We start from the raw sequence: 19,536 nt of genomic DNA, 5'->3' as shown, positions 1-19,536 counted from the left end.
TATTTCCTTTTGCTTTTGATAATTTTTTGATAATATGAAAAATGAAAAAAAAAATCATTCTAGTTCTCCTGTTAAATGAAGATATGTTATCAGCTTTGGCGATTTTTTTTTTCAATCTCCATAGCAGACACAAGTCCATTTAGTTGTATGTTGGTCTTTGTTGAATGATCACCCCAATGAGAAAGGCTCTGTCCTCTGGCCGAGACACATCAGTCTATAAAAGAGGTAGTTTCCACTCCTGCTTACCGTTAATTAGGGAGTTGGTGACATGTTCAATGAGATAACACTATAAAAATGGTAAGAGTCTGACTATTACAAAGAGACACAACCACAGCCTCCCAAAACACAACAACATTTACCCATGCAAGACATTGCATACAGATCTAGAGGAGGCCATCCTTAAATGACTCGAGCTAGGATGTTAAACCTAATCAACAAACCTTTCTTCATGCTTAGTCAGCCAACAATCTGCGAGGTGCAACAATAATTGGGTTAAAAGATCAACATGATAATTGAATTTGCTTACCAAAGCGAGTGCAGATCATGACATTTCTCAGTTGATGCCTACATCAATACAACATATATGTTGACTGACTGTGAAAGCAATGATGGTATTGTATACTATATGAAATAGGATGACGGCCTGGCACCCAGAGTGAAGGAGTGTGGATAAGGGGCCAAATGAGGTCAATTTTTTGTAATGCACATATTGTTGTTGTACGAGTGCAGACCGTCTTGCCCTTGTAAGATACGCAATTCTCTTACCCTGGACACAGGTTTACGACGCTAAATACTAAAAATTTTAGTTTTTGGGTTTTTTTGTGCGTCCCCCGTCATAAACCTGTGCCCTGGACAGGGATTTCCACAATTTTACAAGTGTGAGATTTTTCTATCTCGCCCTAGGATAAAGATAAGCTACACAAGATCTTTCCACATGCTCACATATGGTAAGAGAAAAGAATCATTCACCCTCTAAGGGGCGAGGTAGGAGCCTTGTGTTTGACGATTTAAGATTCTTACCCCTCGAGTTGAGATTCTCTTTCCTCTTAGCCCGGACAGGGATATTCAAAGTTTTACCAGTGTGAGATTTTTCTCTCTCACCCTAGGGTAAAGACAAGCTACACAAGATTTTTGCACATGCTCAACAATGGTATGACGTCATGACAACAGTATCATGAAGTCGCTGTTATAGTATAACATCACGACAACAATGAAATGACGTCACAAAGACGGCAAAGGCGACGATTCATTGGGGTCACCTCATCCTCGCTTGCATAAGTGACACATGTATTGAAGATACTAAGTGGTGCACGGGGTAAGAGAAAAAGATTCATTCATTCTATTTGGGGTGAGACAGGAGATCTCAATCCTTGGAATAAGATTCTTCAGCTGTCAAACACTCGGCACAGCCTCGTGTTTGACAACTTAAGAATCTTACCCCTCGGGTTGAGATTCTTTTGTCTCGCCCCAAAAGGGGTGAACGATTCTAATATTCTCCCATACGTATGTACTTCAAAGGGATATCCGGTGGTTGCTAGGGAAAAGATATCTCTATCTTACACAGGGGGGTGTAAGACAGCTCACACGCACCAGACAATAACGTGACGTCGTCAATATATGCAGCATAACTGACTCTGTGGTGTGCATTGTAGATGATGTCATAAATTTTTATGCATAACAATGTTCCTGCGATGATGGCGCGACGAAAAAGCTGGAAATCAAGTGGAATTTCACCATTTTCTACTAAGTATGGAAGAAAAAGAATCAAACATAGGTCTGTGAGGTGGACAGGGATATCTTAACCCTCGTGAAAGATTTTGGCCGTCAGCCCTCGGCAAGCCTCGGGTTGACCGGCCAAAATCTTTCACGAGGGTTGTGATATCCCTGTCCACTTCACAGGACCATGTAAGATTCTATCAATTCTACCCTCACAAGACTTGTTGATATGATATCTCTGTCCAAGTTAAGAAAAATTGCTGTAGTAGGATTAATGAAGAAAAACATATGTCAACTCTAGTTTTATTCTTAATATTCAATAATTCTTCACAAATTCCATCAATTAAATACATCATTATTCACAAAATTGTCACTTCGTGCCATATTGAATGCACATTACATTTCACACTCTCATTTTCCTCCATATCCCCAGTACATATAAAATAATGTTCTTAACAGATCTAACTTGGGGGAAATCTTCAGTTTAACACCCACTTATCTATACATGTAACCGGTACCATTTTTTGCAGTCAACAGAATGAGTGATATGTCAATTACAAACAAGGTACAAAATCATCCATATTCTATCAATCCCTAGGCTATATGTTTGGATTATTTTCTTTTCAATTTATCGAAATTAAACATTTCTAAAATTATCAATAAATTAAACATTAATACAAAAGTAAGTACCGTATTCTTAACAACAATGCAAGAAATCACTTTGGTGAACAACTACATGTCTTTCTCAACTAATTCATCTGACTATCAAATTCCATAAATTAAGGCTTTATTCTATAACTTGTTTGTTGATTACACTGATGCAGTACTACTTACTCTTCATACTAAGACAACCTAATTTAGTTCTGAATAAAATGTACTTTGCTATAAAATGCTTTTAAATCGTGATTTTAACTATACTGGACACAAGTTCTAGATACTTTAACATATCTATTCACAGTAAAACATTCACTTGCTATCATATCCTTGATGTAACGTTATGTACATATATTAAGACTAGCAGTCACCAAGTAATTGAGCAATCATACACATGCATTTTTATTCAAAGCACTGATATATATATGTTACTTGTATATACATTTATATTCAAAGCACTTCTATTCTATACAATGTACATCCGAGTATACATATGTATATAGTTTCTTCTGAAGAGATATAATCAATTCAACCAATAAACAAATGGCTATCCATGTATAACGATCACGTTGACTTAGGAGGAGCCTTTGGCGGGACTTTAGGAGCCTTGAGGAAGCCAACTCTTCGGAGGTACTGAACGATGAATGGTGTTGCTGTGAGAGTGATGCCAATCCTAACTGGGGCGAAAACCTTGTGTACAGCATAGGCAATGACAAATGTACTAGCACCTGCAGCTATCTTTGACTGGAAAATGCTCTCTCCTATCCCAAGCTTGGTCAGAAGCCCAACAACATCAATCCCACTGAAAAGGAAAATTAAATCATTTTATACTAACAGAAAAAATTGCAATTTAATTATAACAAGGACATAGTCATTCAGATCCCCCGCCAATGGAGATATCAAAGCTGAAGTAAGTTTGATTGTGGAGACTTATGTGTATGAAAAAAACAGGAAAAAGGAAGTTGAGCTAAAGAAAGATGGAGTATAATTCAAGTAGAGCGGGGCTGCAATTGTTGAATCAGGTATACAGCCTTGACATTTATATTAGACTATATACACAAAGATGGGTGGAGTTTTGCAAAGTAACATTTACCATTTACCATGATATTTTCAGCAATGTTTTCATGGTAATGGAAAAAGTGCAAAAAATGATAACCTAAAAATAGCAAAAGGTACTACTAGACCATAAAAAGAATGTGTCTATGGAGTTTCGTGGAAATATCTCTGCTGGTTTTAGAGTTATGCTCCAGAAATGAACCTGCTACAAAAATATGATATTTTCAGCAATGTTTCTATGGTTACAGAAAAAAGCACAAAAAGTGAAAACCTAAAAATAACAAAAGGCACTACTAGACCATAAGAACAATGTGTCTATGAAGTTTCATGGAAATATCTCTGCTGGTTTTAGAGTTGTGCTCCGGAAACGATTCTTACACAAAAATCTGCCATTTTCAGCAATGTTTCCATGGTTACAGAAAAAAGTACAAAAAGTGAAAACCTTAAAATAGCAAAAGGCACTACTAGACCATAAGACTAATGTGCCTATGGAGTTCCTTGCATATATCTCAACCAGTTTTCCAGTTATGCTGCGGAAACGAACCTGGTACAAAAATATGATATTTTCAGCAATGTTTCCATGGTTAAGGAAAAAGTGCAAAAAGTGAAAACCTAAAAATAGCAAAAGGCACTACTAGACCATAAGACCAATGTGTCTATGAAGTTTCGTGGAAATATCTCTTCTGGTTTTAGAGTTATGCTCCGGAAACCATTCGTACGGACGGACGGACAGACGGACGGACGGACGGAACCCATTTGTATATCCCCCGCCAACTTCATTGGGCGGGGGATAATAAAATCATTACATGGTAAGAATGTACACATACAATACCTCTTTTCTTTTTTTAGCAATCAAATAAAGACATCCTTTTTGTATATGTAGGGAGGGGAGTCTTGGTTAAGCAGATCTGGCATTAGTTTGAATCGTCTGTCTCTTAAAATGAGCTCCATTTTTTATTGTCTTTTACTGATACGCTCATTTTATTGAATTCAGTCTAATCTGCCATGTAGTCTTTGACAGAGGGGAGATAACTCTTATAAACACAATACAGTATTAAGTTTTGCAACAGCTTGAGAGCATGGTGGTATATTGTTATTAGAGAAATTTACATGGACTGAGAAGATGCATCATGCATCATTCAGAAAGTCAGAAGAATTAATTGGCACAAAAAGCTGGAACAGTCACCACTACCATGTTTCTGCATTTACATACAAAGTACAATACCAGTCTTTTTCTATAAGTTTCTAATCCTGGACTCATATTATTTTTTTTTAAATAGTGATTCCTAATCAATGACTATATGCAAGTCATACATTCAACATGCTTCTACATACCAGTTTATTATTGTTACTGCCATACTGGTTAACATATGTGTATTTTGATTGATTTTAAAAGTTGAATACTTCTTATTATCAACAGTCAAAAAGAAGATTGAAAGTGAAATAGAATGCTGCAGCTGGTCTAGCAATTTATATATATTCATATTATGTTTACGTTATATGACTGCCATTAGTGAATTGATAAAATGCCTTTTTCTAAATTGTTTTATTTGGGGTCATATATGAACATTCATATTCAAATGGTTATAATCATAAAAAGATTAACAGCTATATAAAGATCAGTCAGAATTGAAAAATAGCACTGTCTTTTTTTTCTGAAATTCAGACAAAATTTTCCCAATTATGGTTAAATTAAGTCAAAAACCCTAAATGATGTGAAAAAATAAAACAATAATATTAATATCTGGTGAAATTTGAAGGCATTTCGCAAAGGTCATATATTTTTCCCAAAACTATTCAAAATTGGAAAATAAATATTAAGATCATACATTTTTCCCAAAACTATTAAATATTGGAAAATAAATATTAATGTTATACTTTTTACTTTTTAATTTTGTACATCATTATATATCCAACAACTTATATATAATTACCACTTACAAATTTAGTAGAATTTAGAAAATCTCCACTTAAATACTTCCTCAGCTGTTTTAAACCATATAATTTATGAACCACTGAATATAATCCATCACTATGAATTTTCAACATATATAATCTACAACCATCATAAATGTACCTTGACACTAAAACGTAGAACCCTCCAAGGGACATCAATGCTAAGCTTACATGGAACACTATTACAGTAGAACCATATTCTGCTATAGCCTTTTTTAAATTTGCTCTGGAATACTTTGAAGGAGAGTCCTGAGGGTTAGGAGAAGATTCGGGTGGGTTATTACCGACCTCTTCAGGATCCGGTTGGCTTTGTTTTGCTGTGCAGTATTGCCTCTTTTGCTGATGACAAACAGAGAACTGATGCTGTTGGTCGAATATTTTGATGAAACAGTTATGTCCCATGTTTGAGCCTTGCACATTTGTTTTACATTGTGCATGCCTGTTGTATTTTTTATCACTGGATTGGTAAATAATTAGAGTTTTGTCACAATTTTGAAATGCATTTTTCCACAAAACATGTTGCATGTGAGTGTCAAATTTTGAAATTGCATCATCCAGAAGTGATGCAGTGCTGTAACCAGTTGTCTGTGGAATGTTTTGGACACCAATGTGAATAGAACGCTTCTGGGATGAATTATTGATGTCATTTCTACCACCCGAAATATATTTCTGATAAAGCTTTCTACCATTTCCTGGCATGTTTTGTGGCGTTCCGTGGTCAAGCTGTGTTACAAACTGACTGGATTGGACAGCATAAGGTTCAGGAACATTCGTCTGCATACATCCATGCAAATTAATGTTTTTGGAATAAGAATAATTTTTTATGTTTTCTGGAATTTCAGTGACAGTATCAGTTGTGACAGCCGGTGCATACTCTAAATCAGCTAATTCATCGTAACCGCCCTGAATGCCTTGTATACTTGGACCATGAATTGAGTATTCTACGGCCTCTTCCAAAATCTGTATAGATTTCTCCACAGAAAATGGAGCGGTTTCATTGCCCTGAACGCCTTCTATGGTTGTAAAACGACTGTCATGTTGGGGTTGTTTATCTTCAAGATGCGCTTGCAAAGCTGCTCCAATGGACCTGTTTCTAACATTACTTACAATATACGCTACCTTCCTCAGCGAGAACATTGTGACGACTGTATATTGTTGTTTTGGTTGGGTGTGATATATATCAGCCTTGTGTTTACTTCATATTTTTTAGAACGGAACGGGGTCAAGTTCAAGTACGTTTGGAATGCACTGAAACTCGGCAAGGAAACAAACGTTTTGGAGACCTTATTTAAAGTTCATGCGGTATTCTCTGCATTCGGTATATAGATATCCTAATACGGCTAGAGAGGTCCCGAATGAACAACAGAATGTTACCCACGTGGACCGTGCCTGATAACATTATGTAAAATAACTTCTATTGTGGATGATCACTATGAGGTTGACAAATCGATAGCGTGTGAACGCAAGCAGACTTAGATTGTGGACGTCATTAAACTTTAAAAAATAAACATCTAGTTTTCAGACGAGGTTAATGTTCTTCACGGTTCATGTCTCCGTGATTCCAAATCAAGTGCGTATTATATATGTAGGCATATACTACAAAAAGCTATTGGGATCTATTCTCGTGAAAAAACATCGACGACCTAAATGTACTAACATTAATAAAAACAACAACAACAAGATCTAGATATGTATGTTGATTTTTAAATGTCATGAAATAAGTTCTGGATATGAGAAATTGTTCACGCCTGACGTAGAAAAGTCTACCAGTATGTCCACTTATACCCTATATATTTATTGTAGCTTATCAATAAAAATAATAATGGAACATCTGCATTTAGAGCTGTAAATGAAGTTACAATACCAAAATAAATGCAAGATTCCATTTTTGTAAGTAATGTATATAACAGGGCGAGAGTTGTGTGCCGCCAGCCGGGCTCGTACCCGCGACACCGAACTTATACATTAGCTACAGATTATATAATCATGGACCCACCAGAGTGCCCTAAGACCATTTTTTAGGCGTTTTAGAGGTCTAGATTAAAAAAAAACGATAAAAAAATCATACTCTACATGGTACCAGAGATATAAATAATTTAATTAATACTTTTTAAATCTCTGATGGTACTGTATGCAAGAAGGCCTAGGGTGCATGGAAATTCACAGACTCTAAATGTCTAACCCGCCCACCTTTAGCGGCTATAAAAACATATTTTTAGTATATCGTCATAAAGGAAAGAGCGATAATTTTCCTTTCAAAATCATCCTACACATCTATACACAGTGACGTCATTAAGACGATATTATAAGCCCCATTATGACAAACATATTGAAAATCATCTAATTAAAATTTATACTGTCTGTGTGGCCGATATAATATGCATGAGAGAGGCTTCGGGTGCAATCTCATTGACCGGCTGCAAGTTGTACATGTTTGAATAGTAACGGTGAAACCTATATATAGATGTACAGCGTCCCGAAAAGAGAGGCTTTTTATAGCCGGCCAATTAGATTGCAGCCGAAGCCTCGATCATGCAGTCGGCTACACAGACAGTATGGATTTCAATTAGATGATTTTCATGATGTTTGTCATGTATTTTGATGATTTTGCCGTGCGTAAACTTTTCACATTTTGAACTTCTTGAATGAAACTTACATCCAATGATCCTGTATGACACTGTCCCGACAAAGCGTTGTTATTTTTCGGGTGATCCGAAATCCAAGATGGCCGCCACAGCCGCCATCTCAAAAACGTATTTTGAACTTCTTCTCAAATTCTACTACTCTGATTTGACTCAAACTTGCATAAAATTATCCTGGTATATGGTCATGACAATAAAGTGTCGTTATTTTTCGAGTTCGATTCCCTGACCATTTAATCGATTTCTTGACCACTGATTCGATTCTATGACCACTTATTCGATTCCCTTACCACTTATTCGATTCCCCGACCATTTATTCGATTCCCTGGCCACTTATTCGATTCCCCGACAATGTATTCATTTCCCTTACCACTTATTCGATTCCCCGACCATTTATTCGATTTCCTGGATATTTTTATTCGATTCCCCGACTAATTATTCGATTCCCTGATCAGAATCATACATCATATTCATTCATGGGTGGGAGATTAACTGTGTCTATCTCATTTTCTTCGTCATTATATCAGGCATATTAAATCTCGAGATGTTTCAACATAGTTTGTCAGAACAAGGACGTAGATGATAGTTTACGAAGCGGGGGACGACGATATCAACTTCGCCGTTAGTCAAGGGTATTTAGTACGATACTCTTCCTATCCGCGGTCCTAAATAACCTTGGCTAAGTTCGAAAACTGGTGTCTACTAAGCTTTATAGAATGTGGTCAAGTTTGTCATTTCGAAAACAAAAAAAAATATGAGGATATCATGGCAAAGTTAAAAAGTGTCAAAGCTAAACAAGCTAACGGTAATTAAAGCTCACCATGTCACAGGTTCATGGATAAATGCCTCTAATTTCACAGATTACAATTTCATTAAGTTGGTCAGAATAACGTAATACTATTTACCAAAGGTCTTTGTCAGAAAGTCAATATTTTTTTCGTTCTGACATTATAAAGTTGGTCGGACAATAACAGGCCATACTACTGTAATGGCAACGTAATTTTTCTCCAACTAACATTTTGTCATGACATTATTTAGAAATTTTCAAAGTTCTACATTCATGGTCACTCAAATTGTGAGAGGTCACAAACATTTGTGATGACAAAAAATTAATATCAAAACGAAAAGTTCGTTTACTGTTGCAGGATGTAGTTTCTTATATATTTTTTTCATATAACTTCAGGGAACAAATGCTGTATACCACACTATATGTATTGAGCTTCTCCGAAATAAATTCAAAATCCAACTTCAAATGAGTTATTCTGCTGTCAGTTTCATTTTATAGTGTTGGATATTAGTAAAATATGATAATCTGATGTTTTATATTTCAAATTAAGAAAACAATTTCATGTATTAAAATAGTAAATGGTGGAATGAAAAACAAAACCAAACATTTTGTTATAATAACATAATTGTATTATTACCGAATAAACATAGTGCCCAGTAAACAATTGATTGTAAGCATAAACAATTCAAAAAGAAGGAGTGTCATCATTGTGCTGCATATGAAAGCCATCCCAGTATGTGTCCTCACCGATCACCAAGCTTTCCTAATGTGTCTCTTGCTGAAATTATATAAACACGACATTATTAATTTATATAGTTTAATAGGATATAATGTAATTTTTCACTGTGTGGTAGGAATTCCATATTTTCCCCTGACATCTACATGAATATGAGAATAAATTATAGTTCATACACATGTATACATGTTCATGTATATATAGACCCATCAGAGTGTCGATAGACCATTTTAGACGTTTAAGATGTCTAGATAAAAATGGTAAAACTGTTCTACATGATGTATAATTACTCTACTGTAGTCGATTAAAAATGTGATCAGAGAGGAGGAGACTCAAAACTTTTTAAACATGCATAGAACTTCATATTTCACGACCTCATAGCCATTCTGCAGTAAAACATCGTCACAAGATATCAATTACACATTCTAGATCTACATGAACTTATTCATACTATGGGTCCTACATACGACTAATTGATTTTAATGTTGCATATTGAGCTATCCTTTTTTGACTTCTATACATATCTACCATGTAGTTAAACCTTTGTCACCAGCATACACATGTACCAACTGAAATGTTAAAATCATACTTACGAACACTCCATCGCCACCACCGTTGGAGCCTGTAACGAACGAGGACGGAGATTTCATTACTTTAACATGCATTCGACTAATGTTGTACAGCATTTTTACATTTTATCAAACTGTAAAATACAATGTGTATTTGACTGTATGCATAGTATCCTACAGTATCGTCGAAATGAATTGGTTAACATTTAATGTGTTGTAATGTTCACACGTAACTTTCATAGGTAATTTTCATACCCACGAATCGGGAAGAACCTTTGATATGTTATTCATCAGCAAATGATGATCAAATATACCGAGAAAACAATAATTTTATTGACACATTGTCATCACAAAACTGCATTGCCTGTGAAGCCATGTGATACATCTGCAGACGACATTAATCATGAGTATGAAAGGTAATGAATCTGCATCCAAAATCGTAAAGACTTACCGGATACACCAAGTGGAACAATACCCATGTGGTCGAAACCTAATCCACTTCCTGAGTTCTTTCCATTTCCCAAACCAAAATCTGAATGGACATTTCCTAGACCAAAGTCTCCATTTCCACCAAATCCTAAATCAACGTTTCCTAATCCTAAATCACCATTTCCTAAACCCTTTCCTAATCCTAAATCAGAATGTCCATTGCCAAATCCTAAATCTCCATTTCCTAATCCTATATCACCGTGTCCTAAACCCTTTCCTAATCCCAAATCAGAATGTCCATTGCCAAATCCTAAATCTCCATTTCCTAATCCTATATCACCGTGTCCTAAACCCTTTCCTAATCCCAAATCAGAATGTCCATTGCCAAATCCTAAATCTCCATTTCTTAATCCTAAATCACCGTTTTCTAATCCCTTTCCTAGTCCCAAATCAGAATGTCCTTTGCCAAATCCTAAATCTCCATTTCCTAATCCTGAATCTCCGTGTGCTAATCCTTTTCCAAATCCCAAATCAGAATGCCCATTTCCGAATCCCAAATCTTCATTTCCAAATCTTAAATCCCCATTTCCTAAACCATGACCTCCATTTTCCAACCCAAAGTCTCCGTTTCCAATTCCAAAATTAGCTGGGCCTTGTGGTAGATTCAAATTAGCAGGACCTGCTCCAATGTTTCCTGTGATAAGAAGAAGACTTATCGAACAGTTATTTTCACAATATTTCCCAGACAAATCGTTTAATAAAAGTTAAAAGCCATTAGATTAACGTCTACATTGCATTTCGTCACCAATATGCTCTTCACACAATTACCATCGACAATGAAATTGACCAATGGTGACATTTGTAGACAATCAATTCTGAACGATTTTTTACCTAGAAATGGCGCAAAAATTATTGTTGGGACAGAATGTTGCGACAGCGGTAACAATAATACATTTGGCACCGATGGTGGTAATGTCAGGACATCTGAAACACACCACCCAGGCACTGCGGTCCTGCATCTTATTGTAATACATGATCAAGCCCAAAATATTAAAATTGTAAAAAGATACAGGAAATGGAAATAGTATATGAAAACCAAGAATTGTATGTCAATTTAGATAAAACATGTCAAGATCTCAATAAACATTTAAGCGACAGGGACCTGACACGAATTTCTAACCAACGGTATTTATATTTATATGATATAGCATCGATACTATAATATAAATATTGTTAGATAGAAATTCGTGCCAGGTCTCTGTGATTTAAGCCTAATGATTGGTTAATGAATGATGAATAAACTTTGTCTTCTGATACTTAAAGATGCTCCACCGCCGACAGAGCATAAATGATATTCATTATTTGAACAATAATTGGTGTTTTATCGTGTATATATATGTCTAACTAACACAAAAATAATGTAAAATAATTTATTTTGCCTTTGGTGCATGCGCAATCAGTACTTCATTCCATATAGAATATAGTGCCGCGGAATTTTTTAGAGATGCAATTAATTATTTTTCATATTTTTAACTTGAAATAAAATTAGAAGCTCAAACTTTTCAATGTTGCTAATTGTGTAAAGTAAGTAACTTCTGTAACTGAAGAAAATTACTAAATTGTCTATTCCTGTTTTTATAGTGAAAAAATATCATTTGTCGGCGGTGTAGCATCTTCAAATGAACGTGTACATATAAGCGCGGACCGTAAGTAACGGTCAAAAGACTTGATTTTATCAATTTAATTGTGTTTTCATTCCACACCTTCATTCTTTAATTCACCTCCTAGACCTTGAGTTTCTAAATACACGTACCCTTTTGTATCTTTGGCATGTTCCTCGTCACTACCACTGTCCTGATTTTTGGAACTGTAACCAGAAAGTATTAAACACTACAACGTTATATATGGGTGATATAAATCCTGTCTCGGTGTACACGAATACGTTCAGGATTGGTACAGTCAACAGTCATCATCTCTAATTCGAATAACCCGCATCGTCGGAGACCCACGGTTGATTGCACTATGCTACGTACATGTACGACATAGCGAAATACAGTCAACCGTGGGTCTCCGATACTACCCCGAAGATCATGCTTTACTAAAGTAAACTTCCGACGTTTAAAATATTTGTTGAAACACTCATTTTTTCAAAATAATCATAAGATTCGAAAGACCTGAAATATTTCTGAATCTATTTGCTTCGGGAAAACGGGGTCCGACTGAACCAAAACACTTCACAATTTCTTTTCTGAAATTTTACTAGTTTGAACGATGAAATAAAATAACAAGAGATCCCAGAGGGATCTTGGCGCCCACCAAAGAATGATCTATATCTGACAAAGGAAAGATGGATCTTTTCTCTACTTTTTAAACTTTTTCAAACATACTACATATAAAATTTGAGACAGATCGCTTCAGTACCTTTTGAGAAATAGCGGTAACAAACTTCAACTATCAAAATCCAAGATGACTCCTTGGCGGCCATCTTGTTGATCAATCGGTCCCAAATCACAATATGCACAACTAGGGCCCTAGGGGAACCTACATGTGAAATTTGAGAAAGATCCATTCAATACTTTCTGAGAAATAGCAATAACAAACTTTGAATATAACAATCCAAGATGGCTGCCTGGCAGCAATTTTGTTGACCGATCGGTCCCAAATCACAATATGCACAACTAGGGCCCTAGGGGAACTTACATATGAATTTTGAGACAGATCCCTTCAGTACTTTCTGAGAAATAGCGATAACAAACTTTGAATAACAAAATCCAAGATGGTTGCCTGGCGGCCATCTTGTTAACCGATCGGGCCCAAAATGCAATATGCACAACTAGGCCCTAGGGGAACCTACATATGAAATTTGAGACAGATCCCTTCAGTACTATCTGAGAAATAGCCATAACAAACTTTAACTATCGAAATCCAAGATGGCGGCCTGGCGGCCATCTTGTTCACTGATTGGTCCACAAATGCAATATGCACAACAAGGGCCCTAGGGGAACCTACATATTAAATTTGAGAAAGATCCCTTCAGCACTTTTTGAGAAATGGGGATATCAAACCTTAACTATCAAAATCAAAGATGGCTGCCTGGCGGCCATCTTGTTTTTCCGATCAGCCTCAAAATCTGTATGGCACAACTAGGGACCAAGGGTAACCTCCATGTGAAGTTTGAACAAAATCCCTTCAGTAGTTCTCAAGAAATATCGATAACAAATTTCAAATGCCAAAATCAAAGATGGCTTCCTGGCGGCCATCTTATTTTTCCGATCAGCCTCAAAATCTGTATGGCACAACTAGGGACCAAGGGTAACCTCCATGTGAAGTTTGAACAAAATCCCTTCAGTAGTTCTCAAGAAATATCGATAACAAACTTCAACTGCCAAAATCAAAGATGGCTGCCTGGCGGCCATCTTGTTTTTCCGATCAGCCTCAAAATCTGTATGGCACAAATATGGACCAAGGGGACCCTCCATGTGAAGTTTGAACAAAATCCCTGCAGCAGTTTTTAAGAAATAGTGATAACAAGCATTGTTTACGGACGGACCACGGACCACGGACGACGGACGGCGGACCACGGACCACGGACGCAGGGCGATTTGAATAGCCCACCATCTGATGATGTTGGGCTAAAAATATGAGCAAATGAAGCTATTGCCTTTTCACTTTCTTCCTCGTCCAATCTGCTATCTTAAAATACATGTAGTTGAAATCATACCATTAAAATGTTCTTATATTTTGACATTTTCTATAATATTCTTAGTTATCCACTTTACCATTTGATGAAGAAACACAAAATAAAATACGTGGATTCAACTTCGTTATATGTGAATTTTACATTACAGCATCGATCGAGCAAAAATAAATACCTGCTTTTGTTTGTAATATTGATGATAAAATCAAGTAAGAGAGAGAGAAACAAAATAGTTTTCATTAAAACATATTATGTTACGCTAATAAACACAATTGTTCAAATGGTAATTAAGCTAATTACAGTTTAACGACAATTTTCAAATCAAGATGAAATTATTTCCTTTAAGATATAATCACAGATATTGCAGCTAATGAGAATTGAAAATTCCACTAATAATGTGAATAATCTAATCGCCTTTTGAACATTTTATAAATACCTTTTGACACCAAGAACCAGTTGCTATGATTTAAACGTCAACCTACCATGTTTAACCAGGATATCTGTGGGAGGAAATAAAATATGATCAGTTATTGCCGTCAAACCAACCTGAATGAAATCATGTCAAACATTCTTTATATATCATCATTAATGCTACATAGATACTGTCATAGATGAATACTTGGTATAAATCAAGGATTTGTATAAATACAAAGTCAAATGTGATTACACGTACTTTCTACTGTAGATTACTGATAATATACTAGTGCTATTTAGACCCAAATATCATTACGCATGTCGTTTCCAAAAAAACATATGGTTGGAAGCAATGATATGATGTTCAAATGGAACCATTTGAAACTAGAAATAAATTCTATTGCATTTTTATCACATTATCAAGCTTGAGTAACAACTACACTAAACAGACTGACACAGTGCAGCAATTAGATAACAACTCGTACTCACGATGTCTGTTGAAGATCACTGTAAAAGAAGGGAGTAAAATAAATGTACATATTACCACAAGCTTATTAAATTGCATATCAAAATAATATTAATTTAAAAATAAAGCCATATAAAATTATTAGTTTCCATACCAATTGCTTGCTGCTTCGTTACATTTGCAATATCAGAATTTACAAAGTGAAGCAATTTTCATATGACTTGTATATATGATAGTTTCTTAAATTGATAATTAAAATATATTCTTACCTGGCCTCTTCACTTGGATAGCTGAAATGAAAATAAGTAAACACATCAATGGATGACAAAAAAAACCTATTATAATGACTAAGTACATTGATATGTTTTCCAAATTCCGGTGTACAAATAAAAATAATTGCATTAACAGATAAACATTATGTTGATTAATCTTACAGAAACTATAAAACTCGTTCAATAATGATATTTACATTAGCTTTATGTTGTTTCATGAGAAAATTAATGTTTTCATGACATTCAGTAAGCAAGAATAGCATTTACAAAGGATTTTTTTCTTATTTTCATTTTTTTGCAACTAAATTCATAAGAATATTACAAGTCGTTGTGCCTTAACATAATAATACAAAAAAGAAATTGCTAATAATACAAACAAATTCGACACTTGAATTAATATTGAGTGACCGTATATTTAACTTATAGTGAGAACAAAATTTGCAAAAAGCCATGTTTGCTCCTAGACTTATGCAGATGTCAAGTAAAACAAGACCTTCCTGAAGAATATGTGTGTCTGTTTCATCGACGACACCGCAATACAAATATAGGACATATATGGGTGAAGATGGGACCAGAGACATTTTATTTATTTAATTTATTTACTGATTTGTGTTGCGATGTTATAATGGAGCCGAAGATGTTCTTCCTCGGAGTACATTATCATTTTTTCTTACTTATGATTATTCACACTTCTCTTGTTTTATGGAATTGAAATGAAACTGAAAATGTATTTATCGTTTCAGTACAAACAGTACATATCCTCTCCAATTAGTTATCCTTTACATTGGACAGTTGAGTGATAAAATATCTACAATTATCATATTACTTACAAAAAACTAAAAAAAAAAACTACCTCTATCGATTTCTTACATTGGTAAACATTATTTATTTAAAAAATTTATGCACAATTCAGATATTTTCCTGTGAAGTGATAAAAATCTGATACGAGAACACTATCTCTATTGATATCTTACATCAGTATATAATCTTTTTATGCACAACTCAGACATTTTCTGTTATGTGATGAAATATATAACTGTATGAGCTCTATTTCTATTGATTTCTTACATCAATTAATTATCTTTTTTGTCCACCATTCAGATTTTTTTTGTGATATATGGGCTACAGACACACGACAGTTTAATGTATATAAATATGTTGTGTATCTCATCATGGAGCATGCGTCCTCGAGATTGATTAATGCCGACACCTGACAAAGGTGTGTTGTCGCTGACCCTGATCAATCACCTGGTCTGCCCAGGTACTAGTATACAACCGTGTACAGGTAACCGATAAAAAACTTATTCTGATATAAATCACACCATTCACGTTATTATCCCTTGTCAGCAATAAGTGTTCAAAGTTTCAAGATAGATATTTCAGGATATTTAGTTATCCCCTACACTAGAGAGTTTTTGTTGAAAAAATTTTTTTTCCAAGATTTCAAGATTTTATTTGTTACTCTCAGACACATGAAAATGTGTTACATGAGGACATAATGATATACATAGACATATACATGACAAGATGGACACAAAATATACATGTACAAGATATAAAAATACATAGAGTTATAATCGTATAATGTTTAATTTAAAGTAATTTCATTATCTTTCTTAGAAAAATTGCGAATTTGTTTAAAACTTGGATACTGCAGATATTCAATAAACGCTCTAATTAAAAAAAAGTAGGATATTTGGTGTAGTACTGAGCAAAATATTTTTCTCTAATAGCTTTAATTTCCCTTTTTTGACATTTGAAAAGATAGTGAAATTCATCTCCGATATCAACTTGACATAAATTACATATTCTATTTTCTTTTGGGATACCGAGCCATCGTCCAGTTGCAATAGGGAACTTTATATTTGAGGTACGAAATTTTGTAATAGTAATTCTGTTTTGTTTTTCCTTTACGTCTCAAAAAGCATTGAGTGAGTGGTATACAACATACTGTACACATGTCTAATAATGCAAATAAAAAACGAATATGAATTAATAATACGTATCGGATATATCAGTTTTTCTATCACTTTTTATATAATTACAAGACTATCATTAAGTATTAATTTCCAAGATGGAATTATCATCTAAAATACCTTATGTTGAAATAAAAACTCACGAACAAGCACCAGATTTGAATAACCAAATTGGGTTTTAAAACGATTGACTCCCTTTAGTCACTATTAATTAAATTTCTATTTCAAAAGCAACGGAACTTAGAAATAGACACCGATCTATACTCATAACCTCAGTTTATATAAACGGAATTCTGATGTGAAGTTCGAAGTGGTACACATTTCCAACGAAAATATTGGGACCTAACTCATCGCAATTTATGAATTTCCTCTACATATCACAAATGTATTAAATGCAACATAAATGCAGGAACAGGAAAGAAACGAAGTCTCAGAGCGCATTCAAAAGGTTATAAATGTTATGTCTTGAAAATATAAACATCCGAAGGACTATACTTAGTGCAGTTGTACTTGCATATAGCGTGAAAAATAACTTCGATTTTTATAACAGAAATAACTATGCTTTAAACTTGATAATTCTTTCCGATGAAAAACATTGTAGGTTCAGGACCATTAACTAAACCTGACCTAGATGATAAATGGGTGATATTTGCACCAACATTAATAATGAACTTCCTTTTAAACATGACGCACTGCATTATAGCGCTCCCCGTGAAATTATTTTATTGTTTTGAAGATAATACATGTATATCGAAGAGACAAAATGGCGTTTAAAATACCAAAAACAAAGACTTTTTTCCTGTTTAACTTTTCAAACTTATTTTGATTTAAAAATCAAATATGTGTTTGAATCTATGTGCAAGATTTCTATGGATATAACTAAAATCAAAATTATGTAAATGTAGAGATAGTACACTTCTATCAAAATGTATATTGAACGGAAATCACAATGCAGTTTACACATAACAATTCGATACTTACGCATCGGCACGGGAACTGAAATTGAAAAAGGAATACACATGTAGTTTTTGTTCTAAGTTTATATTCAAAAACATCTAGTACAACCGTAATACTCAATATAACTATATCAATACAAAATTTAGGGTCCGTAAGCAAGCTTGAAAAAGATAATAGACATCATTATTTGTACCATTCTAGATTTGAGTATTGATTTAAGTATGAAATATGTGTGTCAACATGTCAAAACTAAGTTAATTATTAAAATGAAGTAAAACATGAAATACTCACCTATTTTGGTCAGAGTACGCATACGTCCTCGGAAACCAACTAGAAAATAAGTAAAATATTTACAATATCATAGATCTACCATATCACATCACTGCCACGCTTTCAGCTAATTACTCCATTTTTTGGCATTTTTACATTTTCATATTAATAAGAAAACAACCAAATATACAAAATGAATTTACTCACAACGGCCCTCGGAAACACCTGGAAAATGAAACAAACAAAAATCAAAATGCATGTCTTGTGTAAATCCAGTTATAATATATCATGTATACTAATCATCAACGATATTCCAAATTACTCGTATCTAAGGATAGAATAAATTTGTTCATTCTTCAGTTTTAAAAACCGGTTTTTTTAGCAAACTGTTCTGATCGACTTTAAAATACAGCATCTTTCTCAGCCTCAAAGTTGATGAAGTTGAAATAAAAATACTGGGAATATGTTCCTCGTTACACTGATTCTTCATAATACATTTAGATAAGTTGCTGGTATAAGTCCCAGAGGAATAACATCTCACATACCTGCCGCCAGGGCAATCACTAGTAAAAGTGCTACACCATTCATGCTGACAGTTTTCCGGTCGGACTTACACTGAAGGACACTGCAGGAAGCCCATCCGCTACTCTCCTTTTTATATAGGTCAGGAGGCCACCGCATTTATTACGCAGAATTTCATTATATTCATTTCCACACGCTGAGACATCAAACTGACGCGTTTGTACATACTGGCGCGTCATCCAGGGCTCGAAAATGGTCGGCCTTAGTGACAGAAAAGTGACAGTTTTACTACCATCCCCTAACCTGTGATAGAGTCATAAAGGAAAATCTACTTACTTTGCCATTCTGTCGCTAGTTTAGATATTATTGGATATCATACATATAACATTACAGAAAAAAACCTCAAATAGTTTATTC

General features: G+C 34.6%; 2 protein-coding genes across 2 annotated transcripts; both read right to left on the bottom strand.

Annotated features, from left to right (window-relative positions):
* Positions 1 to 2,007: 2,007 nt before the first annotated feature.
* On the bottom strand, positions 2,008 to 6,596 carry LOC138315721 (protein FAM210A-like). The gene is made up of 2 exons (XM_069256955.1): positions 5,504 to 6,596; positions 2,008 to 3,172 (listed from the first exon to the last, which is right to left on the bottom strand). Exons 1-2 carry the CDS (start codon positions 6,517 to 6,519, stop codon positions 2,935 to 2,937), a joined length of 1,254 nt encoding a protein of 417 aa, XP_069113056.1. The 5' UTR covers positions 6,520 to 6,596; the 3' UTR covers positions 2,008 to 2,934.
* Positions 6,597 to 9,417: 2,821 nt separating this feature from the next.
* LOC138315719 (uncharacterized PPE family protein PPE62-like) lies at positions 9,418 to 19,293 on the bottom strand. The gene is made up of 11 exons (XM_069256954.1): positions 19,143 to 19,293; positions 18,805 to 18,822; positions 18,619 to 18,657; positions 18,352 to 18,366; positions 15,392 to 15,412; positions 15,146 to 15,163; positions 14,725 to 14,742; positions 12,359 to 12,412; positions 10,568 to 11,239; positions 10,141 to 10,169; positions 9,418 to 9,589 (listed from the first exon to the last, which is right to left on the bottom strand). The coding sequence occupies exons 1-11, from the start codon at positions 19,276 to 19,278 to the stop codon at positions 9,575 to 9,577; spliced, it is 1,035 nt and encodes a 344-aa protein (XP_069113055.1). The 5' UTR covers positions 19,279 to 19,293; the 3' UTR covers positions 9,418 to 9,574.
* Positions 19,294 to 19,536: the final 243 nt, after the last annotated feature.

The sequence above is a fragment of the Argopecten irradians genome, chromosome 2 (assembly GCF_041381155.1).
Source record: "Argopecten irradians isolate NY chromosome 2, Ai_NY, whole genome shotgun sequence".
NCBI lineage: Eukaryota > Metazoa > Mollusca > Bivalvia > Pectinida > Pectinidae > Argopecten > Argopecten irradians.
This window is presented reverse-complemented; position numbering and strand designations above follow the sequence as displayed.